The sequence below is a fragment of the Centruroides sculpturatus genome, unplaced genomic scaffold, assembly GCF_000671375.1.
Source record: "Centruroides sculpturatus isolate CEXI.00-Female unplaced genomic scaffold, Cexi_2.0 scaffold204, whole genome shotgun sequence".
Taxonomy (NCBI): domain Eukaryota; kingdom Metazoa; phylum Arthropoda; class Arachnida; order Scorpiones; family Buthidae; genus Centruroides; species Centruroides sculpturatus.
The window spans coordinates 284395-305396 of NW_019384459.1; the positions used below are offsets into that span (position 1 = coordinate 284395).

The 21002-nt window shown below is 34.8% G+C and overlaps 1 protein-coding gene across 1 annotated transcript in view; it reads right to left on the reverse strand.

Annotated features, from left to right (window-relative positions):
- Nucleotides 1-1349: 1349 nt before the first annotated feature.
- LOC111620760 (protein Wnt-4-like) overlaps nt 1350-21002 on the reverse strand; it is a 51314-nt gene continuing 31661 nt past the window's right edge. The window contains exons 8-11 of the mRNA XM_023362755.1: nt 9006-9262; nt 4179-4447; nt 2050-2315; nt 1350-1982 (exon numbers count right to left, since the gene is read on the reverse strand). Coding sequence (XP_023218523.1) covers nt 1781-1982; nt 2050-2315; nt 4179-4447; nt 9006-9262 — 994 coding nt within the window. The 3' untranslated portion in view covers nt 1350-1780. The remainder of the gene's footprint in view (nt 1983-2049; nt 2316-4178; nt 4448-9005; nt 9263-21002) is intronic.

Below are 21002 nucleotides of genomic sequence, written 5' to 3' on the forward strand. Positions count from 1 at the left end.
TTAAATATAATTATATTTTAGGGGCATAATATAATTTTAATTTTTAAAAAAATCATATAAATTTTTCGAAATAAATGTATACAATTTCTGATATCGATGGACATTTTTTTAAAAATATATTCGTAGATAAGTTTACCGTTTCGCGAAGAGGAAATTAATGTTTAGGATATTAAAACGTTACGTCACAAACAATAGATACTCTTCCGTTACAAGTAAGACGACTTCCGGAATCGATAGAGCGAAACACACGAGTATATTTGTATAAAATATAATCTATTTGTAGAAGACTTCATTCCACCCCAATTGACGAAGACGATGTCGAAATGAGTGGGGATCACGTGACTCGGTGCACACCCCCTTCTCTCTCTTAACGTACTAGCATTTTGAACTTCCCATCTCAACAATACTCGAATACCGTGTATATAGGTATGTACTGTACTATCTTAAGGAAAGGCCAACGTCTGATTGTTTTAAATGTCATCCACGGCTGTCACGTAAGCTTCTTTTGTTTCGTTACTAAATGGCATCTCATCAGTTTGACCCCCCACTGTGCCACGAAGATGAATATCTACCTAAGCTGAAGGCGATCGAGATGATCTGAAGCGGGTGTGTGTTATGTCAGCGAATTCTTTCCCTCTCGTCTTTTGGCCAATTGTTACATACTAATTTCCCCCCTACCCCCGGGCCAATTCGTGATTTCCCTCCCCCCGAGAAATAAATAAAGATCAAAGAACTTTTATAAGATGTTTATCGTTAAAATTTCTTACATTAAAAAATAAAAAATCAGTATCCGACTTCTAACCAAAAATAGATTAATTGGATGAATGTTTGTGCCCTGTAATCACACTAATTATCTTAAGATAAGGATTTTTAGCATTAAGGATTCTGCAGTTTGTCATTCAACGGGGTTAGAAAAATCTGTAATTTTAAAAATGTTTATCCACAGATCTTTCCACCTGGGTTACTATCGCATGAAGAGAGTAAACAGCTCCAGTTGTAAATCATGGAATGATGGTGGCACAGTCGAGGACCTCCGACTACTTACACGTTTCATTTCTGAACTGAAAGATAATTTGTTTTTATGATAAACAAACGGAATAACTATTTAAAAAAAAAAAAAAAGAAGAAAGAAAGAAAGAAACTTGTATTTTGTAACTTTATAATGAGTTTCTTAGTAACGAAGCTCATTATTTACAAAGAGTTTGATACTATTTTTACTAATTTCGAGATAATTATCTCTTCGTTTAATTGTTATTTTTGTTTGTATGACGTAGTGTTTTTAAAATTATTTTTCTGTGACATTTAAGGTTTTAAGAAAGGAAATAAAATGCAAATGAGAATTTAGAAATTAATATACTTTATTTCTAAATATCACTGAACGTTTCTACTAACGTTGTACGTTTATAACGTTTAAAAAATCACAGAAAAGTATAACCAAAAAGATGATGGCGCCGACACGAACACTTAGACAGAGTAACACGTCACGACACACGCACGATTCATAAAAATCTTTTTTTTTTCCTCTATATAAAACAAACTGACGTTAACCAAACTATTTACAATGTTTACAATCCACATACGGTACAAACTTTTTTTCTTTATATAATAATTACAAACTGAATTGATGTCAATGCGACATGGGGACGGGCTTCCCCTCAACACACACTACCTCAAGGAATGTAAAAGATGAATTCATTGTGTCCAAATGGGTACTCACTATATCTAGACCTTGGAAGTGAGGTTGACATCGAGACAGTAAAATGATAATAGAAAGAGATGTTCAGTTGCAGTAGTGTTCTTCTCGTTGATAGCGACACATCTCGCACTGAACTTTACAACACCATACAAACTTACAGTGACATTTCTCCTCCACTTCACGCACCACTGTCTGATAACCACGACCGCAGCATAACAACCTGCAACCGTCCATACCGTAGCTGGTGTGGTTGCACAGGCGTCCTTGAGTGCCCAGAACTCCCAATCTGTAACACAACCATCTAATGTTATAGGCCATAAATATATTTACAAAGGGGTAGAGAATTTACTTACGTTTCGTTCCTGTGGCAATAGTCTGGAGATTCTTCCAGATAAACTAGATCCCTTTTGCTAGGTCTCTTAATATTACGTTTCAGAGGACGAAGGGTGGCTTTGTGTTTTCTCTGAACGGCTCGGACGTATGTTGCTCCATCGAATTTACTAGTCAACGCGTTGCCTATGGTGCGAAAAGGCTGAAGACGTCTCCAACAGACCCGGACGGTGCAGGATCCGGACACTCCGTGACATTTGCATACTAACTCCATGCTGATGCGTAGAGTCTAGAATTTAAAACGTTTCCATCTTTTAGAGAAAAGGAACACGGGGTTTTTATTTGTAATAAATCAGATTGTATCTATTTGTTTGTTATCGGAACCCTCCTATAATTATACTCGGCGGAGTTTATCTACAGGCTATATTCTTCAACTGATATCTACTGATTGTCAACGATTTCCTACAATTAGGCCATCGGATTGATACTCTCTGCACCCCTATATTAGTGTCTCCCGACAATTACGGTTGTTAATCTCCATTTCTGCCTAAACTAATGGTCCTACTGGCAAATATTTTAATGAGGAAACCATTTTTTTTCCTTTGTTTTCAGATCGTTATAGTGTCTAAGTTCTCAAATATAAAGATAAATATATGCACGAGGTCTCAGTTGTCTCTCTTATTATCGACACGTGGTATTGGCCTAATGTAAACTAATAAGCATTTTGTAGGATAGATAAGGGTGTAAAATTTCTAAATATAAATATAAATGTTGCCGTAAGACTCGAGCGTGTTTAGATACGAAGGATATCGCAAAACTCGAGATATGGAGTATAATTCGCAGCTAAACATCTCCGGGATAACCCGCTTCGTATTAGAAACTAAACAGATTACGTACAAGAAAATTTATTGGTTAATATTGTTTATAATATTAAAAATTTTGCCTGCGAAGTTTTATACTTTATCACAACTCAATTTATGATTTGGTGAAGTATACAAAATGTCAGTTTTTTTATGTATTTCAAAGATAATTAATAAAGTAAGGCACAGCAACAACGTCACCAACCTTCTTATATTAAAAAGTGCTTTCGCCTACTTTACTTTAGGCTTCTTCAGTTAATACTTTTGTTCCTGTGCCTTATTTTATTAATGCTTCTCTGATAAAACTGATCGAAGATTCCTTTTCTAAAGAGAATTTAAGTAGGAAGATCGTAAAAAATTGTAATAAATAATATTATATCGCATCCTTATTGATTTAATTTGCAAATTTTTATTCTTAGCTCGTTAAATTGAACGGAGAGGAAAGTGATTTAAACTGTCTCCCGTGTAAATATAGAAAGTAATAGAAAAATATTACCAACATTCCTTTTTAATATGGTAATTATCTTTCGAATTAGAGCCTTATCAGTAGAGAAACGTAAAAATTGTAGAACAGAAGTATGAAATCTTTCGAACTATTTTGGAAAATCGCACCGGCGTAGGCACCGGCAAACATAAAGGAGAATCTGTAGTTTTTAAAGGTCCCAAAGCATGGAGGAGACATCATAAAAACGGCGGGTTTCGGCACTGGCACTCCAACCGGTGAAAATAAAATATCCATTCTTATCTCTTAACAGCTGAGGGCCAAGGTGAGCAAGTAGCAAGTGGAGACTTCCCTCTAACCATTAACAGCAATTACCGAGCCCCTTTAGCTAATAAACAGAGAGGAACGTGTCATTTCCTTCCGACCGCTGCGTTTTAATATCCTTTCTCCCAATAACTAGTCATTCGTCTCTTTTCCCAAACAATCATTGCCATGCCTTCAATTTGCAAAAGTGGTCTTTTAATGGTACATATGGCTCGGACGGTGGCTTCGTCTTGGCTTTTACTGTGCATCACAATGCTTCTTTTATAGCCTAGCCAGATGGCTTACCCCACTACCTCCACCTTCCACTATTAAAATATACTTTAACAAATGCTTCTGTAAACTTTACAGTTCAACATTCTTACTTACTGAAGTTAATCATAAAACTTATCCTAAAGTCGTTTAGTCGGGAAAGTTTTGTAAATGCCCGTCTTAACACGGTTTAAAACGTTAGTTTCCACCAAGAGATATGAAATCGTAACGCGCTTTACAGGCTAATTTCTATAGAAGAGAAAAGAAGTGATCTCACCCTTCGTCCGGCTTCGTTATTGTGTATATTCATCAGACCATCGGATTTCTTAACGTTTTCACCCGAATCTACAAAATCTTTACTAAACTTGGCTCCAAATTTGATATCCTCCGAGCATCCACCCCATTTCCAACGTCCTGCTGTGTCCCTCGTCCTGATGTTTTCGTCGCATCCACACTCTGCCATCTCTCCTTTGCTGCAGGCTCGGGTGATGCTGTAGGCCACACCGGCAGCAGATATGGCATAAACGTATGCTTTCTCTCGACTTCCTGTCAATAATAATAAAAAAAAAGGTATAGTCTAAACACAAAAGTAAAATTACAACCAGATGGTTTTACATATACAAATCCAATTTTATATATAAACATCCTTAGTTTACTCAAAATAAAACCTGGTTCTCTTTACTCCGACTGCAACCCCTCCACACACTTCTTCTTCTTTTTTTTTTAATATGCATTTTTATCGAATTATAATTTTTATACAGGCCTTGCGATATATGTTTTGAAGGTTATAAATTATGTTATCTGAAGGAAAATAAATAGAAATTAATTGGATATGTTACGGCATGTGAATGAAGGAATCAACAAACGTCAATCAACCGACCCAAGAAAGTAAACTGTCAAGGAAGAAATTTTCCATTTCTATGCAAAATATCTAAAGAAATATTTCATTTTTTTTTTTAAATCTCTAATTCTACACAAAAATTGAATTTTTATTCGTATTCCAACGTGTAAAACGAACAATTATTAAGTTTAGGCGAATTAAATCGATGTAAAACCAGCGGATAAAAACGATTTTAAATAAATAAAGAGTCGAAATTTTTAACTTTTTTTTTCGATAAATTTAACACACGTTTGTATTTAGATTACAGAATATATATAATTGAGTTCACGTGTAGCCGTATAGACTCAATTTTCGGGAACATTAAGGGATATTTATTTAGAAAACTCCATTTTGTAAATCGTGTGTAAGAAGATATTACTAATATTTTTCTTAAAACTTTGGATCAAAGTTTATTCTCGTTATCGATATATACCACGTGACTGAACTTCGACTCTAATAATATTAACCCCTACGACTAGGAATAAATAACGTAATGTCCTTTTCTTTTTTTTTTTTTGTATCTTACTTTCAGATTTTAATTCCCTAATAATTATTATTCCCTTGGATGGATAGCGGAATAAATAACGTGTTTTTATCTGAAAGGTAAAGAGTATTGGATGATAAGTTTTCGGGGAGAGAGTTTGGCCAGATTGCAAGAAGTTTAATTAACTACTCGACAGTTGGATTTAGGTTTATCACCGCTGGTTGCTGGTGTATAGAGGTTTACAATACACACACACATATATATATAACCCTCGAAAAATTAGCCAGATCGAAGTAAAAAGTCGTAGTGCACTCGGAAATATAATAGAAGAGAGGAGACGAATGAATTTGTTATAGCGTATCCTAGCGACAGGCGATCGAACAGCGACTATTTACGAGACATGTGCATCATAAAACAGCGAGTTGTGTAGTAATTCTCCCGGGAACATCTTTTACGAGCGACCTATTGACGGAGAGGGATTTGAAACCCTCCAATCGCCCACCGATCACTTGATGTCATCATTATTACAACTCGAACTTGGTCGAGTTGCAATTAGTCTAACGAACTCAAATCGTACGGCCGTCGTGTGTTATTCTAGAAAAGAGTAATTGGTGGTCGAAATTCGATCCTCACGTCCGCGACAGTCAAATAAATTGAGAGACGACAGAACCTGGAACGAAACTTTTCCAGTCAACATCCGCGGTGACGTCACTTTTTAATGATTTTCCATCAAATTATGTTACGGATGACGTTAGAAACGGAGACGAATTTGGGACACTTCGACCGAATTTTCCATCTCCGAGGAAAAAGAAAAAAAAAAAAACAGAAAATGGAAAGGTTTATTTCCTGGCGTATTACTCATTAATCAATGTTTCTTAGACCACACGGGTTATGAAAGAACAAAGTCATCATTCTCCACCAGTTTATGTCAGATTATCAAGGTCCTGCTGTTGTCAGTCTGTGCAAGCATCTGCCTGCCGTCTGCTCAACAATGTTCTTTCGGTAGCTACTGTCTTAAGCACTAATGTGCCAAAATTCTCGAGATGTAACTCACCTGATAGCGTCAGAGGAAAGAAAAAAAGAAAAAGAAATTCGTTTTCTCCACCATCCCCAGAAAAGGTCATAAATCCGTTGAGAAATTCTACACTCCAACCTTTATGCTTTATCGTCACCAAATGATTATCGCGCTAATAATTTAACTTTCTTAATTCTTTCTGAAAGATTAAAGATTTATATCTGAGTGGAAGACAGTGTGGTGTTTATAAAAACACGGCTTAATGGCCCAACCGGTGGAAAAAACGTCGAAGATGGCAGATAGTGTCAATGGGAAGATGTTACCAAAGTTAAAAACCGTTTCGTTAACATCCACCCACTCGGCAGATGTCTGATAGGTAGAAGGGGGGTTTGTCGTACGATAGAATCAGACTGAATTCTGTCAAAAAAGACGGTCGCAGTAGCCTGTCGTATATAGACAAAGATGGCTTTGTAGCAGCAGGAAGCACACCGACCAAAACATAACCGAAGTCCTCATTTGTCTCATCCATCACTAAGAAATTACCGTGAAACTGGGACCAAAATAACAAACTACACAATTCCATTCCTATTTTGCCAGCTTCACTCCCTTCTCTAGACATTTCATAGAATTCATGTATCCTATATATAGAATAATCTGTCTATCTATCAGCAATTGTTTCCTTTTGGCAACCACACAAGAATCGAGCAAAAGCCAATTCTGTTTATCTCCTTTTCTAGATTTGAAATCTAATTTGTTTCGCCTCCTATGCTTATTAATGTTTCCTTTTTTTTTTCCTACAACCGAACAACGAACAATAAAGACTTCTTCCGTAGCAAAATTTCGACTACTTTTATACAAATTAATAACAATTTCACTGGAAATTATTTTGTCAGCTAGGCCTATCTTCTAAATCATCTTCGCTGTATCTACATCATCATCTACATTTTCTTATCCCCGTAACCGGACGATAGGAAGGGGAAAGAAAAATCCAGTTTAGATTTTAATTTGATATTGGTGGAATACTTAATTGATTTACTATAGAATCCACACCAAATAAATTACTCTTGTTTTTCCGCGTTTAACCTGTTCGACCTACAAAACAATTTATTCCTACAACTAATTAATGCATCGTTTATCTTATTCGCATCGAATTTTTATCGACAAAATTCGTTAAATTTATACTATTTAACTAGAAATTTCGTCAAAAGTTACTCCTCGGAACTTTTAACTCCGCGATATCTGCTTGTTGTACGCTGTTTAAATAAAATTTAGGCAATATTTCTCCGATTATTTGCTAAAAATAAGCTATAATTATTGAAATTAAACGGAAATTATTAAATTTTATTGAAAGTATCTCAACTTATTTATGCAAGGAAGTCGACGAATCTTCATTACATAAGTATCTTCGCTTTTATTACGTAAATACACTCGGAATACAATTAACAATTAAAGAAAAAGGAATAGGATAGGAATTAAAACTTCCTATTCCTGTTCATTATACCATTTCCCTTAATAGTTACGATCACGAGTAATTCTTAAGTTAAGATATTAGTACAGAAGCATTCATTTTCTATGCAAGGCACATAAAAATCAAATATCTGTAAATGAATATCGGAAATTTAAAAGAGTAGAAAGGAAAACAAACCAGGAAAATTCTAGCATTTGCCATTTAGCTTCAAACTGTGCAAGTGGCATCTTCTAAATATAGGATGAAAGTAAACATATTTTGCGTATCTTTTTGACAGGCCAAACATTTGGCGGAAGACACCGAAAAGAAGATACTAATAGGTTCAAAATTGTCCTCTTTCATTCTTGGAATACATTAAATATTAACTTTTTATCCCATGAAATATTATCATCGAAAGCAATAAAGAAGAGGAGGAAGCAAATTTTCGGTTTCTACTGATTGCAGAAATTTATCAAAAGGGTATAAAGTTAGAAAGGAAAAGGAAAAATAAAAAAATAAAAAATTGTAAGCGAAAAGGAAAGTAAACTGATATTGTTTTACTCGAGAGGGAGAGAAGAAAAAATAAAATAAAATAAAAATAAATTATAAAATTAGACACGTCGAGGAAAGCAAATAAGGAAAAGAAAAATGTAATCTTCGTTTCATTCTCTCGTTTTGTATAACCTAAAAAACAATTATGAAACAATCTAGGTTAAAGCGGTGCTTAAATCTCATACGTTTATGAAATAGGAACAAGCTAATAAGTTCTTAATTATAGTTCACATCCTGGTACACTAAACAATAAACATTTATTATTCTTGGCATTAATCCTTAGAAATATAATGAACGGGGAAAAAAAGCTAACATTTGTATCGATGGCCTTGAGCTAACCAGAACTTGGAAAAAAAAAAAAAAAAGCCTCAGGTGCTTGATTACCTTTAGTTGTATCCGACTCCGCCCTAGAAAAGCCCTATTGACAATTAAACTTTAGCCCGAGTATTTACCTGTCTCTTAGATTTCGTGTGCTGTCAATTTGCTATGTTATTCCTTTGATAGGTTACGTCTTGGTTGATGACAGGTATCTCCCCCGAGCAACAACACTGGTCAACTTAGCTAATTTATAAAGTAGCAACTGGAACGGATAAGATAGGAGGGGGGATAATTAAGCGGTTCTATTGGAAAAATTTACTAAAAATGTAGTATTTAAAATTTGTAGGGGGGAGAGAGAAATTCTGTAACGTGATTAAAAACGGATTAAACGATACCAAACCTACTTACTGACGTCCAAAATTCCACCGAAGACGCTTGGAGTGTTGTTGTACGTCGTACAGTTCCAACGATTCATGTAAAATTGATGTTGGCATTCGTCGATTCCCAGTTTTGCTCCTCGACTGACCGTTTGCAAAATGTTGTAGCTTAAACCACACAACTCGCGTTGTCGTTCCACCAAATAATACAGTTTGCGGCAATAATGCTTATACGTTGTCGGTTTGAGCTCTAGCGTATTCTGATACGTACTTGGCATTCCCAACAACCTGTAAATAAAATGGAATTTTTATTATCTCGTGCATTAGAAGGGTGTTAAAGAGTTGACAGAAAGCATCAGCCATTTCGTTTAAAAAAAATAATAATAAAAGAATTAGCAACTAATCTTGATATTTTCTATAATAATGGGATTCCCATTGGAGAAATAATCGACCTTGAGGTAAGAATGAGGGTAATCGGGCAAGACTGATCTCATTGAAACCACATGGCGTTCAATTCTGCTCCGATCACGTTAACATCACTCAATGTCTAGCATCAACATTCGATGGAGTGACAGTTTCAAAAATAAAACAAACTTACGTACTGGCCGCAAAGAATGTGAAAAAAAAAGATTGTTTTGCTTATCGAAATTTATTAAAATAGATCATAATGGATAAAATACAAAAGGACGGATGCTATTGTAAGAGGACGGAGGACGAGAACGATGGTAGCATAAGATGAGATTCAATAAAGGGGTTCATATTTTGCGAAGACCAATAGAAAATAGGACGAAGCTGATCGAAGGTCAAATGGAACACCTGGTTAGCCAAGCGATTGTGTGGTGAGTACGGAAGAGAGGGTCTCTGACTGACAGCTGACAAATTGGAGACGACCGACCGAACGGAGGAGTGGCTTGCTTTTGTATCACCTTAGCTACAACATCAGAATTCATCAGAAAGGAGACAATGGATAAGCTTTGAGTTTAAGCATCTAATGCCTTAAATATTGAAAGAAATTGCTGAATAATGAACCCCGATGTTTCGAGTGATCAACATTCTCTGCATACTGCAGAGAATTATATCGTAAGTGTCGCCTCATTGTCGTCGAGAAGGCTTTAAACCCATTATCCAATCACGCATGAGAATTTATCCGTACAACTTTTTTTTTTTTCTAATTCGAGGTTAGAAAGAGAGAGAGAGAGATCTTCCTTTCTGGAAATCCCGTATAATTGTCATGATTCAATAGCAGCAATTTGCTTTTTCTCTTTATAAGGCGAAGTGTGTGCGAGTCAGGTCATCCTCCATATATCCTACCTGAAATTGTTTCTATTTAGTATGCGGTCGAACGTACTCGTAATAAGATTTGGCCCTCCTCTTGTCTAACCCTGCGTATATATGTGTGAAAGGACTAGGAAGGAGAGAGAAAGAGAGAGATCGGACGAGATTTATATAGGAAACCGCAGTTGGGAGCAAGTAGGCTGTTCCTGCCCGTACATCACAGCATCACAAAAGAAAGACAGCCAGAAGCACCCAAAGCCTCAGAAATTCGCAACGAACCAATAAATCATGACAACTCCGTGACGATGTTTGTCAGAACAGAAAATGCTCCCTCGTGCTTAAGGACAAGCACCGCATGGCTATGCAACCGTCCCCGAGAGTGCATCTCGGTATAAATCACCAGCAACACACCGACGCTGCAGCCTCGTGAATCAGTACATGAGATTAGCTTCCCCCTGCCATACATGCACGTGCATGGCAACCTCCCCTACCAGCTGCCACCTCTAATGGCACAGTTATTAGTGAATCATCAGTGGTCAGCGGAGAGCTATAATTTGCTCCACTAGTCTAACTTTATCCTCTAAAGATAATTTACCAATACTAAAAAAATTCCCACTTTTCGAAAAAAAAAAAATATATATATATAGTAAAGGTTTCATTATCGATATGACTTTACTATAATAATTAATTACGGCTTATACACTCATTGTACTGCGTGACAGAGTCAGTAAGCGATTATATTTAATGAGGAATCTTAAGCTAAAGATTTCCAAAGAATTTGTCTAAAATTATCTTGGAGATAATTCAGGAAACGTAATTAGCTACTTGTCATTTGATAATTATTAACTTGTGTATGAATTCGTCATTATTCTAAATCTTTATATACGGAGTTGAAACGAATGCCAAAATTCGAAGAGAACTCTCGAGAAATATATAATTTAAAATTGAAAAACTGTCGTTTCCATATGTTATAATCTTAATTTTACTTAATATTTAATTAAATTAATATTAATTCTACTCTTTTCGTTATTTAAACATTGATTCTTTTGCTTATTTTCATCTTAATATTCAGATATTTAGTCCTTTAAACTACGAATTTTTAGCGAAATATTAAATTCATTTAAGCAAAGGTAATAAGAAGATTTTCTTAAATTAACGTTTAACTTTGTTTATAGAATCGAATATAAAGTGGGTGTTTATATAAACAACATTTGCTCGCAAGTGTATCATTCGATAATAACAAATTTACTTGTATAATATCTGTCAACGGTCGTCCTTATCGGACACCATTGCAGCCACAACTCTTCTTTTCTGATCGGCCAACGTGTACATAAAGAATAATTGGAAATTATAATACCGTAGTCATCTACGTTTATTTTTAACGGACACGGCGTGACAAATTTCCTAATTAGTCGCGGCTACCCGATATTCGTATAGGAACATAAATAAGTGTGGTAGAATTTGCAGAGAGGAGGTATAAAAAGCGGTATATCTGTAGTTATCATCGAACGGACGGACAAAAGAGTCGACCCCGAATTTGAAGAAATTCAACAGATGCCACAAGAGTAATGAGAGTTCTCCGGGATCAACTTTCCTCCAATTCGAAGATAAGGATCCTCGCGCTAGTAGGATTACAGTGGCGACAGAGGAGCGATAAAGTGGCCTTTGAGTGGCAAGCGGTCGGCGACAAGTTCACAAGAAACAGAAAGAGAGATTCGCTTATCGTCGGCGTGACTGCTCCTAACAGGTGATGCAATGGACCTGGTTAATGCACAGTCCAACTTAATGTGACCGTGGGAGGTCCTGGCTGGCGGAAGTTTTTCACAAAAGTCCCTTCCTTAGGGTACCTTTTTTTATTTATTTACTTTTTTACCTCTCACCTTGTTTTAGGACGCGGAAATCGCATTTCGTCCAATGTCTGTGGGCAATTAAATCGTTTGACATTCAGTACGCATCTTCGCTCTTCTTAAGTGTTTTTTTTTTCTTCTTCTTCTTCTTTCTTTCTTCATTTCTATTTTATCTCCTATCAAATTTTTACATATTCTTCAACGGTTCTGAGTATAAAAATTTCAGTCCAAATGACTCCGTGTCTAATCTTGACATTCCATTCGAGAGCAATTTATTTTTGCCGTGCGAAAACACCAAATTCGTGCTTCGATTTATTCTAAAATTCGAAAAATTTTCTATATTTATGAGCCACCCAATTAACGAATTAATATTTACCAAACGAGTTACGGCTATTGCAAAATAACTTTTGGCATCTAAACTTAATTAACTTGTCGTTTTATAGTGTTATTTTTGCGCAAGGTTAACTAGAAAAAAAAAGTATATTAAACATTTTTATTTTCATTTATCTATAGATAAACCAGGCATTACTCTATATTTAGTAATACTTTGAAGTTTTTACCTCCTACTTTATTTTTTTTTTTGCCTTATTTGGTTACAGAAAACGTCTCTAGTAAATCATATTTTATGAAAAAAGTAAATATGGTTTCATCCTCGGGATAGAAAACATAGTAATTGCTAATTTATAGCTTCATTCTTGTTTTTCAGGTCCTGTCTAGTAAATTTTATTAGGTATTTTTACACCGCGTACAGTACAAGTAGACAAAGATGTGATTGTTAAAGAGAATTATGCTTAATTATATTTAAAAACGGTTTGAATATATGCAACTTAACATCGGTTTTTTTTATTTTAGTTTCTTTTAAATTTTCCATTAACATTTATCGGGTGAGATGTAAATTCCTAAAGGTTTCTTATGTTCAAAAATAGAAAAACTTGTACATCATTCTGAGCTTATTTTCACCATTTTCGTGGGAATATTATCTGGTTTTTATCTCGAAACCGAGCGAAGAGGAACACCTCGAGCTGTTATAGCGACATGTTTGTCTAAATACTATGGCAGGCTTTGTTTCCTAAGTCTTTTCCCAGCTGCTGGTTGATCTTTCAAAGAACGTCTTCTTTTCTGTTAAGGGAAACTTGTCTCGATTAGTTTTTCTGCCTCTTAAAACTCCTCTTTGTATCGGGCTATTACTGTTATTAAAACATGGACAGCCACCCACGCCGTAAAATTTCAGAAATTATCTAAAGTTTTTCGACTAGAAACGTTCTCTCAAAATACTAAAACTCAACAACAAAGTATGATCTTACTAAACATTCTCCAAATTCTAATCAGCATCTACTTATACCTATTAGGTTTACTAGCTTATACTAATTAATAATTAAAATTCGTTATTTTACTATTAATTTTAGACTTAAGTATCCATTAATTAAAGTGTAAATTTTCTATCTTTTTTTTTTTTTTTTTTGAAACAAATTCTATTGCTTTATTAAGATGTATTTAACGGTTAGTTATAAAGGTTTTACTCCCGCTTTAATAGTTTAACGATTAGTTACAAGTTAACTTTAGTGGTTATTAATTACCATTCATCGATAAGTAACGGCTAAAGTATCTTAACACTCCGTTAAAACTATAAATTTAGTTAAAAATTAAGGCCATTTTGTACGCCAAATTTACGTTACCAAACGGTAAAATTTTTATACAGAAGGCTCCGTTGTTATATAAAATATTATCTCTACAACATTGATTATTAAATTACAAATATGGCATTAATCTCTTTATATATTTAGAGAAGTACAATTACCAATTATGCAAGTTTAGGATTAATGATAACATATCAGGCAGCACATGGATAATTTTGGTTGTAGGGGAGTATATCTATCGACAACGATAATAAAGACTTCGAAGACAACTCATATTTTATTAATTAAAATATGAATTATTCACATTAGCTTACGTATAAAATGTACCGTGTGTGTGTAATTATCATAGATCTGTAATGAGATAATGATTTATCTTATAAACGATTAATGATAATTTAAACAAATGAGATTGATAAAGCTATTTTACTACTGTTTACGGATCTAATTTGAATAGATACGTTTGATCTAATTGTCGAAATGTGTTCGTCTATGATCTTAAATGGCTCAAATACTTTAATGTAATAAATTTCAAGCTTTAAAAAAATGCCAATTTCTTAAAATTCAGGTGAATATTCTATAACAAATACTACATTTATAACTATATTAATTCTAGAATTAATAAACTCAATTAATTTTAAAGAAATTCGATCTCTCTTTGCATTAACATTCATAAATTTAACTCTAATTATAGTAAACATAATACATTAGTTTATTATATGTTGTATCGGGTCCTATTTTTTTTTTTTATTGGCTTTTTAAATCGCTATAAAAGTGTATTAACTTTCTAACTAATATTTATATAATATTTTAAACTATAATAACACTCCGATTTACAGATTTTCCAATCGAATTTTTTTCTCTTTTGGAATGTTCCGAGCTGAGCTATTTATATAATTGAAATGCTAAATATTTATTATCCACACACTATAATTTCCATTATAAATTTTGCAACTCGAACTACTTTAAGAGATAAAGTGATAGATTAGTGATAAGGAGAAAACTCATAGACCTAATTATAATTATTTTTCGATAACATCAGCATACCGAGAGGCCTCAGACACGAAAAGGTTCCAGTACAAAATTTACATCTGGAACTGAATAAAAACGATTTAAGAATATAAAAATAACGAAATCCTATTCTAAAGAATTGATTTAGTTTGAAAATTTACGAAAAATATAATTTCGTAGAATGGAAAAATTCCAATGGCGATTTTTTAAAAAGGATTTCTTTCTTGTGTTTTTTTTTTTTCCTCCCCTTCTTCCTTTCCTTTCAGAAGATATCACATGGTCCTAACTGGCCATCAATGATATCCTTCGATCGTAAAGATGTCATAAGAATATTCCAAGAGAAATATATCATCGCCGTTATTCGGCCTCAACACAAATCTCCATTAAGCGGACACTACAAACTCTTTCACGTTATAAAATTGAAATGGAAACTAAGCCCATTCCTAATTTAAATGATCTATTTTAAAACTAAATATGCTAATTATCATTAAATCATTTTCATATAAATAAATCATAAACGTTAAATTCGGAGGCCAAGCAATAAATAAATAAATAATAGAAGTTTATGCTATAAGCGAAGATATTTTTCATAGAAACGGACTGAAATAACCATTTTAAAAATTGGAAAATTTAAATTATTAATGCTAGTAATACTTTTGTTAATTGTAAGAGATTAATCTGTATTAATCTCTGAAGTTAATTTTGTGTTTATAATTCATTTTTGGCCTGTAGCTTTCTACTAAATCTAGCATCAGATTTTGACATGTAAATCCCAATCTGTTTACTAGTATATAGCTGTAATATGTCAGAATACGCGGCTTGATAGCGTTATTGTTATTAGGCCTCATAGTTAAAACGTCAGATTTCTTCTTAAAAACTGGTAATAATCTTAGTTTGTTCGGGTTTTCTTCTAATTACGGAATATATTTGTTAAGTTTGTCGCGTTTTCACGCCAAGGGTGGACTGGCAGGGTTGTTAGTTCAAAAAATATAACTAATATTTTAAAAATATGAGTGTATATGGTAAAAAGAAATAAAGCAGAAATCATCGGAGAATAGAATTTGTCAGTTAGACAAATGAAAAATAGATAAGATGCGTCAGATTTCCATAAAAGCTCCAATGAGTCAGAGGACCAATGACTCAGGTGCGTAGCCCGTGATCAATATCTACAGGTGTGTTTAAAGTCAAGAAAAAATTCTAGAATCTCTGTCAGGCTGACCTTAGTGTTCGGAAATTAGATCGTGGAGGGATATTGATGGTTCTTCCTATCTTTACACCATCGCGGCTGTAACGCTGTGGGGTGTTGGACGTCTGACATCCCTCTCAGTTGGGAGACCTTGCCTGACCACTGACTGTTGACAATAACCATTTTGCTTTCGATTTGGTCTTGGCATAAATCTCAACCCAGTTCGAGATTGGCATTACATCGATTACGGCCCGAAACCACACTCGAATTTGCCATAATTTATGGAACGGTTTTTGCTCGTCTAGGCGATAAAAGTTAAGTCGTATGCAAAACAAAAGGAAATTTTCGATGATGCTAAGTCGACGCCAATTTCTAGATAGAAAGACGATAGCAAATGTTATGAATGAACTGCCGTATACTTTGGAGGACAACGGTCAACAACGATAAACTGATAGAAGTATACTGATATAGTAGACTAGACAGTTACGATAAAAACGACTTAAAATTAGGCCGTAGTCGGGTATAATATTAACATTTCTCAACGTGGGCTACAGGGATTAACTTAAAGGCCATCGTTTTAATTAAATTGAAGCGATATGGCAATATTTTAATCGAAGTGGGAGCGGTTCCCACGAGTACAATTATCACAAAATGTTGTCAAGTAGAAAATATACGAGGTGTTTCAGAATGAATTATCGTACTGCGATTTTAAATTAGAAGACAAGCTTTAGAGTAGAAAATGACAAGAAAAAATCTTAAAACTTACCACCAACTTCCTCTGACGAAAGGTAATACGAGGCTGGTAATGAGCGCAACACAAGCCACAGTCCTGTTTTTCGAAGACATCGTGGACAACTCGAATCGTGTGAAAGACGTCTAAAGGAGTGTCGTACAGATCATTGCGACACTATTCAACATTGTCCGACCAAACAGGACACACTTTCGACCGTATCTGTCACTTACATAGTGTATGGACCAAACGTCGTGTCCTATAGCTTCTCATAACTACCGGAGTGAAAATTTAATGGTACCAGCGTCAGCCAATGAAAACTCTTCCTTTCTTTTTCACATCCCGTCTTTAAAAATGTTAACTCCAACTTTTATCCCTAAGCTCTAACCAATTCGACAAAATCGCGATTCATAGAGTAATTAAGATGGGCGATGGAAGACTCAGACGCCGGCAGACACACAACTTTCGACTAACATTGTGTACAACTCCCATGTGGCACACGACTGCCATTCTTACGGCATCACTGTCGGACCAATCAACAAGCGGGTCGAGTCGTCGGCCGATATCTATCGAGCCAGTAAATGGTGTGGTGTGGACTTTGAAGTTGGCGGCATGCTGCACATCGACCAACAGGGAAGTAGAAGAGGCCCCAATAGTACAGTTTGTTTAAGACGCGTAATTACGAGATACCTTTCGGCAATTAGCAAAGCAGAATTAATGTTTCCATTTACATAAATAGATGCTCTGTAAGCGGACATTTAGCTTTGTAAGACAATATTTATACGGACAGTTATTTATTCGTTTAATTTCGCTACGTGAATGGCTTTCTTAATGAACGTGACGCGATGTCTGAAGCATTCCCCCGAAGCCACATAAATTAAGCCACATCTTTAGTTCTTTGTGTTCTTTTTTTATTATTATTATTCTCGATACTCTGTTGCTCGTCCCGGGACACGGAAATGGAGCTGCTTTTCCACTTGGAATTTATTAGTAAGAGAATGTACTGTACTTCTGTATCCTTCCCCTACGTTGGTGTGGATGAATAACATACAATTGGATATCACGCGATGATTGCGCAGATGGACAAGGATTCTATTTTAATTACGAAGTTTATTCAAAATTGATAAGGAATTTAATCCCGCGATGCTTATCTCGATTAAATTATGATATAATTTAAAGATTAACGAAGCTTTCACTTAAAAACTCCAGTAGAACTGTTAATTAACTGCTAACAACTTTGAAGGAATAAAAATTTGAGTGTACGCAAATTTAATATTTACAACCGTGAATTGATATGTGCAAGTTAGTAGTTTAGCGCTGGAAAAGAGATCTAGGAACATATCTTTTTAAGAATCTACTATACAAATAGAAATTTCGTTGTATTTAATAGATACAAATTCAATTTAAAGGGCGTTACACGTAAAAAATCAAACTGTTCCCGAACTCAACAGCCCATTTCACGCATCATCAAACCACTATCTTCACCCTTCTAACAATTAACTTTTGACGTGCAGTATACCAACATGACAAACGACCTTTTAACAATGTCAATTGATATATTAACGTGTACCCTCCCAACATTTAATCGGATACATTAAGAAATTAAAACTCGGAGCGATTGGCAGTAATAAGAGGAGTGCGACCGTGAGAGCCAAGTCGAACCATCCTAACAGTTCCTTTTTAAATGGCACGATGTCTGCTAAGCTTAGCGTGACATCACAAAGCAAGGGCGATAAATCAAGACCCCCTTTCTCCAGTGGAAGTATGGAATCACAAGAAGAAACGCCGCTATGTGTCAAGCGCCCAACGGGCCCCCATAGGGTGACTGAGTGAGAGTAGAAGCTAGAAAAGCCAGCAGGCTGTTGGTATGAACCGACTCCTCCTGACATTTTTGGTCAATTCTGACATTCCCCATTTAGATGGCGACCTTGTTAAATACCCACACCATTTAGAGTAGGCGATCCAACACCTGGTGTTTATATGGTTATAATGTTTAGGATTTTGCGCCTTGGTCTTAACGTATTCATCATCGGCGCATAAATTTCAAGTTAAATCCATAAAAGTATTAAGTTATAACCATCAGAATAATTACATGTTTATTGATTAATCTGAATTTATTGCACCCTTAGTATAGCTTTTAATGGACGATAATAAAATCATCCTCTATAATTATCAAACTTTTACGAGCCATACTTGAGTTAAAACCTACGCTACAATTACGGTACCGTATTTGTAAGCTGAAGAAGTGTCTTAATAACAGGTTAATGATTTCTACTCAAGAAATCAATTTACTTCTGGCCCCTGAAAGGTAGCTGGACGGCTAAACATTTCGTCCAAAAAATCTCCTTATGCCCACTTTCCTGTCGGATTAATTTGCTTAGCGGACGAGCATCCCTTTAAGGAATATTCCTAAAATTTTCACATTTCTGCCTGGACGAAACACGATCTTTTATATTAAGAATTACTCGTAAAGAATAGAAAAAAAGGGTATACAATAGATGAAGTGTGATTTCCTGATGCATATTGTCCGCTTTCAGAAGCAATTGGTAAGTTTAATTTTGGAAGTGGAAGGCCAGATGCTTGCTTGAATAACGGGTCCTGTCTCCAGGCACAGCTTATAGAGATATTGAAGTAATTTTTCATGGCTCTACTCTCTCTACTGACAAAAAGGCGAACAAGGCAGGTTCCCAACTGAACATCTGCTGTGATATCAAAAGAAGAAAACATTACATTATCTATCCTGTTTCCTTTCGACCAATTACTTTATTATTGAGTTATATAAATGGTTTAAAATTTATAAAAGATAGCATCGACACGATCCTCACAAAAACAATAAAAGGCATCTAATGGAGTTGTACTTAGCACCGCTTGTCTGCTTCATTATCCATTATCCAAACAAGAGTTCACTCCGAGAAAAAATAATGATTAAAGTATCTAGAATTAAATTACAATACGTGATAAAACCGCGATCAGCTTTTAAATAATTTTACGGATTAATTTAAGGCAGAGATTTTGTAAAGAGGTAAGAATTTACGAGAGAATTTTGATAGCAATAAATTTTCCTTTGGATAAACGTCGCAATTCACTGGTGTAGAACAGAGTTAAATGTCCCGATATTGGCTTAACATTTTTATTACTCCCAAATAGATTTTTCCTAAAAGGAAGATGACATTTGGGGAGTTTGTGACGTCTTTATTAGGAATTCAGATAAGAACGGACTGAAGGAGCGTCGAGCAACATCTATTGAAAGAGTGGATAAGGAGTTCCCTTCTTACATAAATTCCATACAATTTTAAAACTTCTCTCCCATCGTCTACCTGTAAACTTGACAGATTTATGTTACTTTCGAAACCTTGAGCCAAGCTCGACCTCAATACAAGCACGTAATCACAAAGAGAGCCGATAAGATTTATGTTGATGTTTGCACTTTTTCCCATCCTCACCTTTAATAACAAAAATCTTGCTTTATTTAAACTAAAAAATCTTAAAGTGGTGACTTAAAACATTTCCGAAATAAACCCAATCTAAAAGAATAGAGTACATTTTTTTTGGACTATTTTATGGCTGTAGCCATAGCAATTTATTTATTGGCAGAGAGGTAGTAGAACTCAGCCTCCATCATCCATTTGAATTGATTTAAGAGGACAAATCGCATCAGTTCTCTAAATGTATCTCTTTTCATTGCCACCAACTCATTATTCCAGGCAATAGGTACACGATTCCTTCCTTTCTAACTCTGTCTTTCGTTTCAAAACAACTTCTAGAACTTCTCGGTCGCGCTTTTCAATTCTCCCTCTTTCGATAGTTCTTTTTTATTTCTTTCCAACAGATATATTTTTTCCGTCAGTATGTTTCCTTTCCTAGCAAAATGACTCTTGATAGACGACAGGTTTCTAAAGTTTTGAACTACTAGAATATATGGCTCCGTTTTTTTTTATCCTCCATTCGCTCAATCTCGCATTTATGCTTCTGTGCTTTGCCACTGTAAGACGACAGCTTAAAATTACTTTCCCATTTTAGACTTAGCTAAGCCGAAAGATATTTTTTGTAACTGATAGAAAGTTTGAAATTATGATCCAAAGAAATGAGTCATTTTAATAAAAAGTCTAGAGGAATCGCTTCTTTACTCGAATTTATTTTCCACCACGTCTCTTTATTTATTTGTAAATGTTTTCAAAAAATATAACGTTAAGTACGATTTTTTTATTTATTTTTATAAATATATATATATATATTTCTAGTTGTTAATCTTAACTGCTAGTTTCAAAAATAAAAGTTGAATGGTAATTATTCATTCGTTACTATCTCTGTCATCATTCTATGATATGAAAAATAAACAACTTTC